We start from the raw sequence: 11,462 nt of genomic DNA, 5'->3' as shown, positions 1-11,462 counted from the left end.
CCCCAAAAATTCAGTGGTAGTGGCAGAAACAGATTGCCAGGATAGGGGTGAGGAACCCTCTTTTAGATGTTGTTGAACTCATAACTCCCATCAGTCCCAGTCGGAATGGCAAATGGGATTATGGGAGTTGTAGGAGAGCAACACGGGGGCAGCCCCAGATTCCCAACCTGTGTGGCAGGCCAGTGCAGAGCTTGTCTGAGGCCTGGAACGTGAGTCTTGTTAGAATAAAGTTATAAACTCAAACAAAAATGCAGCTGGTCACTGGAGGGGCCCCTCAAGCCATCTTGGCCCTTCAAGGCCTGAGGCAAGTCTATTCAGCTGTCCCCACTTCTGCATGGAACTGCCCTGTGTCAGGCAAAATTCCTGGTGGCTTCCACTGTTCTGAGGTGTTTTTGAAATATTTTAGTCTCCCTCAGAATTACTCAGGTGTTTTACCTGAGGAGGAACCTCAACATTTGCTTTGACTTGTGCTTTAGATAGAATTCCGTGGCAACTTGGTAGTGTGTCGAACCTCACGTGGTTTGTTCTGCTAATCTTACTCCCCAGAGAGGATCCATCTCGAATTTCACTTTAACTGAAATTCAGCGGTGACTCTAATTTCCTGTTATCAATATTCACATTGCTAAAAATGATAAAATAAATTAAAAGATGAGGTTGCATCTTGACCTCAAAATATTATGTAGAGTTGGGTTTGTTTTTAATGCTTTAATACCCATCCTGGCAATCGTTATCATCGTAATCGCTAAAAGGCTTATTATGATAAATGTCAAGCATTAACTTTCGGCTTTCTAGCTCCATGCTCCTTGACCAGCTGTCGTCTTCCGTACTTTCAGAATTGCTCTTTGTGTCATCTCTGGATTGGCTGGATTCCCCTTCTATAGAACGACTGTTCTCCTCGCCTTTGGATTCACTGCTTTCTGTTGATCTGCTCTGCTGGCCTTGCCATTCTTCGGACCGGAGAGCATTCGAATCGCTGTCTTCACTGCTGGCGCTGTCTTGGGAATCTTTGCTGCTCTCAGACGACACACTTTGAGACAACCTGCTGTCACCCTGGCTGGATTCATCTGTGTCCTCGGATGATTCTTCACTCTCTTCTGTAGATGTGCTCTTCTCACCTGATCTGCTGTGTTGCCTCTTAAACTCCCTGGATTCACTGCCCCTCGGTGGCACTTTCCCTACTTCTTCAGTAGAGTCACTCTCCTGCTCTTTAGATCTGCTAACACTGGGTTCATCTGATCTGTCGCTTATCTCTACAGATTTTTTCAAAGTCTTCTCATAGGAGTCCCTGCTGTCTTCAGTGGATTCACTCTTTAAGTCTTCTGCTGATGCAGTGTCGTCACCCTCTCTAGATTGACTGTTCTCATCCTCTCTAGACTGACTAGCCCTGAGTTCTCTTGACTGGCTATCTGCATCTTCCCTTGAGCGGCTGGGTGCATCTTCCCTAGATTGACTGTGCACATCTTCCCTGGACTGGCTGTGCCTGACTTCCCTGGATCGGCTGTGCGCATCTTCCCTGGAGCGGCTGTGTGCATCTTCCCTGGATTGACTGGGAGAATCTTCCCTGGAGTGACTGTGCTCATCTTCCCTGGAGTGGCTATGCTTGGCTTCCCTGGAGCGGCTATGCACATCTTCCCTGGAGCGGCTGCGTGCATCTTCCCTGGATTGACTGTGTGCATCTTCCCTGGAGTGGCTGTGCGCATCTTCCCTGGATCGACTGTGCGCATCTTCCCTGGATTGACTGTGCGCATCTTCCCTGGATCGACTGTGTGCATCTTCCCTGGATCGGCTGTCAAAGGTCTCTTTGGACTGACTGCGGCTGTGCCCCCTAGATGAAGGCTTTACAGCCTCTCTGGAATGACTGGTTGCATGCTCTCTGGATCTACTGGGAACATTTTCTGTTGATTGACTAATATCTTCTACAGACTGGCTTTCTTCTTTGGAATCAGCATCCTCCTCCTGCAGGGACTTTTCCTCTTCAGGGCTGTGATCTTCATCTGAATCAGCATCAACATAATGGTATACTTTCCTGGCAAACTGTTCCACTGATTTGCTGTGATGTTTGGCTTTTCTGTGCCCATTTTCTCTGCTGCTTTCCTGGCTGCTTTCTTTTGAATGGACATCTCCATGAAGCATGTGAGAATCACTGTCATGGCTCTCAAAGATGTTTGGGTCATCTCCTTGCATTCCTTTGTCATCAAAATCATACCTCTCCTCTTGGCTGCTGCTGTAACTATCGCTTCCTTGGTTTTTGCTGTAATCAGTAATGTGGTTATTCTCTTTTTCAAGGTCTCTGCTCTCGCTACTGCTGCTGCTACTGCTGCTACTACTGCCATCGTGGCGTTGGCCAATAGCATTGTCACCATCTTGCTCCCCATTGGTCACCCAAGTTTGCTGATCGTTTCCTTTGTTTGGAGTTACCCCATGAGTGCCTTCCTCATTATGTCCATCATCACCACTGGCACCCTCATCATTGGTCAGATCACTTCCTCCTTTCCCCATGAAAGTATACAAGACTTGATCAGGGGAATAAAGCATGCCATCATTTTCAACATCAAACTGTTCTTTGGATTTTCTGATATCGCTGTGGTCTTCGTGAACCTCATTTTGATCCTCCTATAAAAGACGACAAATGGGAAGGTGAACAAAACTTTATTATTTCACGTTGCTTTTAGAGTTTCATAGGCCTCTACCCCAACAAGCACCTGTTTTGCCAAAAGCTAGGTGGTTCTTTTACAATGAGATTCAGAAGGAAGACATCTGAAGGCAGCCCTGTTTAGGGAAGCTTTTAATGTTTAATAGATTATTGTACAGTGGTGCCTCGCAAGACGAAATTAATTCGTTCTGCGAGTTTTTTCGTAATGCGAGCTTTTTCGTCTTGCAAAGCACCGCTGTGTATTGACGGTTTCCCATAGGAATGCATTGGCGGTTTTTTAAAAAAGGCGCAAGACGTTTCGTCTTGCAAAGCAAGCCCATAGGGAAATCCGTCTTGCGAAGCAACTCAGAAAACGAAAAACCCTTTCGTCTTGCAAGTTTTTCGTCTTCCGAGGCATTCGTCTTGCGAGGTACCACTGTATTTTAATATTCTGTAACATTCATGTTACTGAATCTGACTGAATTGAGGTGACTAAACTTTCAGCTGCTTATGATGGGGAAAGAATTCTGGCTACTTCAATTCAAAGGTTTATACGGTAACCTTTTAAATACCTACCAGAGATGTTCCGTCAGCAGACTGATCATTAGAACTGTCCCCATGGTCATAGTAGTCCTTGTCATCTGCCCATTTCCTCTGAACTGTCTGGTGGTGGACTCTGAAATAATTGCCGTCATCATTGTCCCGAGTGATCCATTCATGGTCATCTTCTGAAGAGCTCTCCAGGCTTCCACTGGAAACTTTCCTGATGAAGTTCTTGCCTTCACTGCTCTCGTGGCTAGTGCTCACACGTTCACTGACATCTTTCCTTCCATTTTCCATGCTTGTGCTTGGCCTGCTCTCTGTATCTTCATCACTAACATCTGTGGAATCAGCTACCTCATTCAAGCTTCCTTCAATTGCTGTAGCCTGTACAAAAGATGGACATTAAGGAATGTCTGGTTGCAGTTTTGTTGTTGCTTCTGTTCTTATGCATTTGTTATATTATAGTAAATGTCAAAAATAGTGTGGCTCCTATCACATGGTAGTATATCAGCCACCCCTAATGCTCCAGCTGTTTCATCCTACAACTCACATCATCCTGATCATTGGCCATGGTGGCTAGGCTAATGAAAGTTGAAGGCCAACAACATTTGGAGGGGCACATGTGCACAGGTGTATTTCTAACAAATTTTGTTTGTTTGTGTGACCTACTCCTTTGCTGGGCTGGCCCTATCATTAGGTAAAGCGGGGCAACTCCTGGGATTTTCTGCCTCAGGTACCAGAATAACTTGGATGTCCTTGGGTACTATGCACCTTGACTTTGGGAGGAACCACCATTTGCTGATCTGCCTCAGGCAGCAGAATGTATTGAGCCTTTGCCTCAGAAGACCTAAGTGGAAGCTGCTCCCCAGCAACTGGTAGCAAAGGAAGACTTGCTTTTATCAAGGCTGAGTTCCAGCTTGCCTCAGTGATCATCAGTGGGCTGTGTGACACAACAAAAGGCAACTCTTGGGGAAACTAAGGAGGAGGGCAAGAAATGCTGCCTAAATAATTCTAGTGCAGCAGATGGCCAGGTGATTTCATCCACAGCACAACTCAAAATCTGAGGGAATTGGTTTTTTGGTTGGTTGTGTTGCACTCAATGTAACTTGATGATCTCAAGTGGTCCTGGGGAGAGTTCTTTCCTGTTTTTTGACTTCTAAAATAATTTTGTAGCAGAATTCATCAATTGATGAAAGAGAAAGCACAATGGCCTGCTTACCCAATGTTCCTCAGAGCTCCTGTGATGTGCACCTAGGTGTCTGGATACCTGGATATATTAAAAGAAGAAAAACATGAATGAATGAATGAACGAACGAATGAATGAATGCTGTAGCTGTTAGAGAAATTATTCAGAAGAAAGTCAGCACAAAGGACACAAGCCAGTTGAAGTTACATGTTTTTATATCCTACTGATTTCAGCGGGTGAGCTGAGGACATACTTAAAACCAAACACGTTTAAAATGTCAGGGTTGCAATGCATTTTTTTAAAAAAATACTTACAGGACGAGCACAGGATAGAGCCCACAGGGAGATAAACAAGAGTGCCGTCCTCTTCGTACTCATTTTAGTTTCTGTAACAACATCGAAAGCAATGTGTAAAAATAGAGAATGAGCAGCAACTGTGTTGGCAATTTTTAGGTCAGAGATGGTAAAGAGTCCCTCATCACTGCTCCTTTTCACCATGCTGGTGCCAGAATACACACCTGGCTGGTTTATGCAGAATGACCTAGACCAGGCTTCCTAAGGCTAGTCATTTCTTTTTGCATGGCAGAATGGCCCACTGCATGTTGCTAGCAAGTGGATTCAGCCCACATGCGGCCAGCTGCCAATTTCATGCCAGCTTAGAGCAACAAATCAGTGTTGCTTGCTAACACTATGTATGATGTGCAACTATGCAACGATAGTAGAAAACCAAATTTGCATGTACATTTTATTTTTCCAAGCAATTATTACTTCATGTGTTTTGAGCACACAGGCTGCACCGGGGCCGGCCCACTCATGAGGCAAAATGAGGCGACCACCTCAGGTGGCAGGATCCACAGGGCCAGCATATCCTGATGTAGATCTTTATCCCCCCCCCCCCCCCGGTTCTTGATGTAGATCTTCACTCACCCCTTCTTCTCTGGTAGTGGTAGGGAAGGGAGCGTTGTTTTGCAGTTGGCCTCAGGTGCCAAAATGTATTGGGCTGGCTGTGGTCTGCACTTTAAAGCACACCACATGGACAAACAAAACCGTGTTTTGAAAGAGAGGGCATGTCTGGAACTTCATTTGCAAAATGTGTCCTCCTGCACATAATCTAGTGGTTGTGCACAGAATGTTGACTGCCTTTCTGAGTAGTGGAAGTATATTTTATTATAAACGGCTCTGGAGGGTTTGCAATGAAGCAGCGTACAAATTCTGCTGAATAAATAAAACATATAGAGCCATCATTGCTTTGTGTCCCACCGTGCTTTCATAACATTTCATAACGCCCTGAAAAGGCTGAGAGGGTAACAGAATCGGAACCCAACACCTGCATTTTGGTATGACTCATAGGCAACTCACTACACCCCACCCCTAAAAACTATGGAAATAGTATTTAAAGGATTGTTTAATAAATAAATTCTGTTTCCTAACTATGTGAAAGAAACAAGGGTATATCTCACACATCCACATAAGCACTCATAAGAACTAGTGTGCTGTAATGGTTAGAGTATTGGACTCGGACCTGGGATACCAGGATTCACATTTGCTCACTGGGTGGCATTGGGCGAGTCATTGCCTTTAAGTTTGACCTACCTCATAGGGTGGTGGGGACTGATTTCTTTTTAAAAAACAAATTTTAATTGGTTTTTAAACCAATAAAAGAACCACTAAACACCATTAAACATTAAACACTTGTTCAGCGATGCCTCTAGTGATGTTTGCCCTATCCATTGACTTTAGACGTAAACTTACACATTCACTCTTCATACATATTACTTAATGTAACTTCTCCACTGAGAATATTGAGCAGCTGGCATAACAAGGTCCTGATTTGGGTCCTTAACATAGTTAAAGAAAGGGGTTCCACGTCTCTTGGAAGGTGTCCCTATCTGCTATGCCTTTAATTGTCCCCCTGTGTTTGGTAAGGCACTCAGACATTGCTGGATCCCAGGTATTATTTTCCCATATGTTCCGGGGTATTTCAGTCTGGTTCTTCCACTGCGGAGCTATTGCTAATTGAGCTGTGGTCAGTAGGAAGGATGCTAGTTCTCCGCGATGCAGTGTGGAGCCCAAGTCTATCTCCAAAGATAAGAGTTGCTAAGGCACAGTGTTTTGGGGATTAATTGCAGAGAGGGAGAACCATGTCTGAGTGACTTGTAGAAAAGGAAGTACAGTGGTACCTCGGGTTAAGAACTTAATTCATTCCAGAGGTCCGTTCTTAGCCTGAAACTGTTCTTAACCTGAAGCACCCCTTTAGCTAATGGGGCCTCCTGCTACCACGTCACAGGTGCACGATTTCTGTTCTCATCCTGAAGCAAAGTTCTTAACCTGAGGTACTATTTCTGGGTTAGCGGAGTCTGTAACCTGAAGCGTATGTAACCCGAGGTACCACTGTACATAAATGCAATAAATAAATAATGTGCCTTCTTTATTTTTAAGTGCTAAGCTTCCCCCTGCCAAAAGAAACGGACAAGAAAGATCCCAAGTCGCTTGCAACATGACTTAGTAAATTTCACGATTGAGTTGTATGAAATAAAGAAAGAAAACGCAATTAGGAAAGTAAACCATCCCCCCCAGGTCATTCCTGTTCACACAACCACACACAATACCTATGTACAGTTAGATGTAGATGCTACCTCGAAGACAACGAGATTGGGGAAACGATTGCAGCAGCTCCAGATAAGTGATCACCTGCACACAGTATTCTCAAAACACATTGGGACTAATGATCCGTGGATGGTGGTCTATTAGGAGAAGGGGCACTTCCCCACTTTTTTTACTTGTCGGGGGTGACTGTCCATTGTTGGCTTTGGCTCCCCCTACTGTTGGTCTCCCTGCCTTTTGCCTTACTGGTCCTGATGGGCACCAGTCACTACTGTTAGCGATAAGTGTACATGCACCCTGGCACTGTGGTTTCTGGCCTTTTCCTTCTTGGTGCATGTGTAGCATCTCGATCTCCTATCAGAGATTCATCAGCATCACTGCAGCTGGAACTTTTGTATCGCCTGATAAACATGGAAGCACAATCCTTTTGAATGGTGACACCATGCTGAGATTCATCAAATGATTAGATAAGAAGTGATGAAATATCAAGAGATGATGCATACAAATCAGCCCTAAGCCTTGTTCAGCCGGGGGGGGCACACATATTTCAATAATAAATAATGGAAACCAGGTACGTATTATTAGCAAACATGGCATTAATATTACAGAATTGCAGAATAGTAGCATTGGAAGAAACCCCAAGGGAGCTCTGGCCCAATGGTTGCCAGTGGCTTGAATTAATTAATTTATAATGAATGATTTTAGAGTGTTGTTTGTGCTGTACTTTTGTATTGTTTTATTGTTGTTAGCCGCCCTGAGCCCGGCTTCGGCTGGGGAGGGCGGGATATAAATAAAAATTATTATTATTATTATTATTATTATTATTATTATTATTATTATTATTATTATTTAGTCCAATGGAGGAATCCTCCTCATAGCGATCCTTGGGCAGGCTTGAACCACCAACCTTCTGGTTAACAGCAAGACACGCAGAACTTGTATTTTGGAGGCAAAGTTTGTAGGCAAGAGCTCCCAATTTATTGTTTTGTCTCCACATTCATCCAAATTTGCGTTTTTTAAAAACACTCATATCCATTGTTCAATGAGTATCAAAATGATTTAAAGACCCCCTTTTTGCACAAATCTCATAAACATCAGATAATGAGAACAGGGACTTAGCATTCTCCTTTTCCCTCATTCATTAATGCTTCTTCATTAATCTCCCACATCTTTAAGACTTCTCATTAATACAGTTCCAGCAGGTGTCCCCTGTGCCGGCTTTAACTCTTAACAACGTCGGAAAAAGGAAAATAATTTAAGATTTTACCTTTGTGTCTGCCTCAATGAGGTTGCTCCAGGGTTTCCTTTTTCAAAATTGCTCCCCAAAGCACATCAGTTTAAGATCCACTTCTTGAACACCAGTTTTTGAGACATCTTCTATGACGGTGCACGAATTTAAACTCTGCTTCAGCTACAAAAGGACCAATCAGCAGCCTTGAGGAAGAGAGTGATGTCATAAGGTGTCATCAGGCATCCAGACCGCCCCCGCTTCCCTTCTGCCTCCAAATGGACGTTTTCCCTAAAAATAAGCTGTGGTTCTCAAAATGACTAGACCAGTTTGCATTTAATGAGGGATCTTGCTAAGGGTTCATTTGGATTTCTAAATTTATGCCACTTCTCATGCCTGCAGGTTTATGAGTGTAAACAATTGCAATGTCACCCACATTTATACCCAGAGTGCTGTCATTCCCAGTCGGACTCGCTTCCTGCTAATATATGTATTATACCAGTAGACAGTTTGTACCGAAGTGCTTCCGAGAACCGTCTTTAGCATAAAAAGATCTGTGGGCTACCATATCTTCTCGCCTTACAGCCACCATGTGGGAGGATGCTTAGAACAGCTGCAACACTGAAATGAAACTGCTGAATTTGCCCTTTGCAGCTGTGATACAACCAATTGGCATGTTATAGATGCCAAGGGAAAGAAGTTTGCACCCAGCTAGGAGTTTCTTTAGCATGTCTGCTGTGACAGCTTAGGCAGTGGAAGAGGCAAGCCGTTTTTCAGACTCAGCTTAAAATTTCAAACTGAAAAGTAGGTTGTCTCTTCAGTGTGCGGTAGACACCGTGCTGGATTAAACCATGTGGAGGCCCCTAGGCAGGCAAAATTGGGGTGGGGTAAGGCCTCACAAGAGTGACAACAAGCAATATTTATGCTTCTACTCGACTAAAGGTAAAGGTACCCCTGCCCGTACAGGCCAGTCATGTCCGACTCTAGGGTTGTGCGCCAATCTCACTTAAGAAGCCGGGGGCCAGCGCTGTCCGGAGACACTTCCGGGTCACGTGGCCAGAGTGACAAAGCTGCTCTGGCGAGCCAGCACCAGCGCAGCACACGGAAACGCCGTTTACCTTCCCGCTATAAAGCGGTACCTATTTATCTACTTGCACTTAGGGGTGCTTTCGAACTGCTAGGTGGGCAGGAGCTGGGACAGAAAGATGGGAGCTCACCCCGCCGCAGGGATTCGAACCGCCGACCATGCGATCGGCAAATCCTAGGCACTGAGGTTTTACCCACAGCGCCACCCGCGTCCCTCGGCTACTTGCGAATATTCTACTAGGATCCGGAGTCGGCAGGAACTTGCTAACTGACAGAAAGCTTCGTACTTGGAGGTTTCTGGTTCATGCACTCTAGTGGGATAACATTGAACTAAGAAAGCTTGGTTGCAATTTTCTTTCAAGATCAAATCAATATTATTTTGATGCGTTGTCACGGGCTCCCTACCAGAATAGGTAGCTATTATAGTCTTTCTTTAGTCCTTTTCTTAATATTTAGGCTATGTTACTATATGCCTGATGGGACACGGGTGGCGCTGTGGGTTAAAGCCTCAGCGCCTAGGGCTTGCTGATCGAAAGGTTGGCGGTTCGAATCCCCGCGGCGGGGTGCGCTCCCGTTGTTCGGTCCCAGCGCCTGCCAACCTAGCAGTTCGAAAGCACTTCCGGGTGCAAGTAGATAAATAGGGACCGCTTACTAGCGGGAAGGTAAACGGCGTTTCCGTGTGCTGCGCTGGCTCACCAGATGCAGCTTGTCACAATGGCCACGTGACCCGGAAGTGTCTTCGGACAGCGCTGGCCCCCGGCCTCTTAAGTGAGATGGGTGCACAACCCCAGAGTCGGACACAACTGGCCCGTACGGGCAGGGGTACCTTTACCTTTACCTTACTATATGCCTGATCATTTTGCTTGCCCTTTTCTCAACCTTTTCCAAGTCTTCTGTATCCTTTTAGAGGTGAAGCAACCAGAACTGCACATAGTATTCCAAGTGCTGTATCCTCCAGGTCGGCAGTTTGAATCCCCATGACAGAGTGAGCTCCCGTTGCTCTGTCCCAGCTTCTGCCAACCTAGCAGTTTGAAAGCACACCAGTGCCAGTAGATAAATAGGTACCTGTGGCGGGAAGGTAAATGGCATTTCCATGCTCTCTGTTTTTCTGTCATGCTGTCCAGTTGCACCAGAAGCAGTTTAGTCATGCTGGCCACATGACCCAGAAAGCTGAATGTGGACAAACGCTGGCTGCCTTGGCCTAAAAGTGAGATGAGCGCCGCAACCCTATAGTCGCCTTTGACTGGACCTAACCATCCAAGGGTCCTTTACCTTTATATTTTTATTCTCCAATGATTATATTCTGTTGGTAGCTGCCCAGAGTGGCTGGGGCAACCCGATGGGCAAGGTAAAAGTTACAAATTATTAATATTACATTATTATTATTATTATTATTATTATTATTATTATTATTATTATTCGGTCACACCATAGATGTGTATAGTGGCATTATATAGAGGTAGTTTTCTTTGCGTGTTCTGCTGTGAATTGATCCTCCCAAATTAATGGGCTGATCCGAGTGTAAGTTTCCACCGGATCACAGATTAACATGGAAATGGGCCGGAACGGACTTGGACATGAAATCATGTGAAAGCAACACAGACCAGAAATAATACTGTCTATCCCTATGAAGAGGTGCTGGGGAAACATACACCAATGACTGCGCCCAGCTCGGACCTAAATAAAACCTTGCCACATCCTGTTAGTGAGACATGAGGGACTGGAGGCAGAGAAAGCTTACCCAAGCAGAAGAAAATCCATGACGGCAGCTACAGCTTCCCCACTTCCTCACACTCAGCTCAGCCATTTCCTTGTGACACCCACAAGGAATGTTAGGAATAGCTGCCAGGAAGGGCTTCTCCAAGCTCGCTTGAGAAACCAAGCTTTATATAAATTGCTAAGAAGAAGTGCTTAAGAAAACAAAAACTTCACAAACTTGTCTCTGGCATAAAGGGGGCATATGCATTGCTTCCAAGTGGGACTTCCACCTGAGGCTCTGGGAGTGGCCAAATCCATCCATTTTTATTGTCCCAGACTTAAATGTTTTTTGTTTAGTCGTTCAGTCGTGTCCGACTCTTCGTGACCCCATGGACCAGAGCACGCCAGGCACTCCTGTCTTCCACTGCCTCCCGCAGTTTGGTCAGACTAATGTTTGTAGCTTCGAGAACACTGTCTAACCATCTC

At 45.0% G+C, this 11,462-nt stretch overlaps 1 protein-coding gene across 1 annotated transcript; it reads right to left on the bottom strand.

Annotated features, from left to right (window-relative positions):
- Positions 1-313: 313 nt before the first annotated feature.
- Positions 314-11,070, bottom strand: LOC310657542 (uncharacterized protein). The gene is made up of 6 exons (XM_083398342.1): positions 11,020-11,070; positions 8,232-8,398; positions 4,676-4,746; positions 4,395-4,442; positions 3,209-3,559; positions 314-2,613 (listed from the first exon to the last, which is right to left on the bottom strand). The coding sequence occupies exons 3-6, from the start codon at positions 4,736-4,738 to the stop codon at positions 706-708; spliced, it is 2,370 nt and encodes a 789-aa protein (XP_083254468.1). The 5' UTR covers positions 4,739-4,746; positions 8,232-8,398; positions 11,020-11,070; the 3' UTR covers positions 314-705.
- Positions 11,071-11,462: the final 392 nt, after the last annotated feature.

This window comes from Podarcis tiliguerta (assembly GCF_965153285.1).
Source record: "Podarcis tiliguerta genome assembly, chromosome: 9".
Taxonomy (NCBI): Eukaryota; Metazoa; Chordata; class Lepidosauria; order Squamata; family Lacertidae; genus Podarcis; species Podarcis tiliguerta.
This window is presented reverse-complemented; position numbering and strand designations above follow the sequence as displayed.

Coding starts and splice junctions, on each gene's coding strand:
- LOC310657542 (XM_083398342.1), bottom strand. CDS start 4,738: ATGAGTACGAAGAGGACGGCACTCTTGTTTATCTCCCTGTGGGCTCTA. Junction 3,560..4,394: donor GGAGCTCTGAGGAACATTGG/GTAAGCAGGCCA, acceptor TCTTTTGTACAG/GCTACAGCAATTGAAGGAAG. Junction 2,614..3,208: donor CTGCTGACGGAACATCTCTG/GTAGGTATTTAA, acceptor CGTCTTTTATAG/GAGGATCAAAATGAGGTTCA.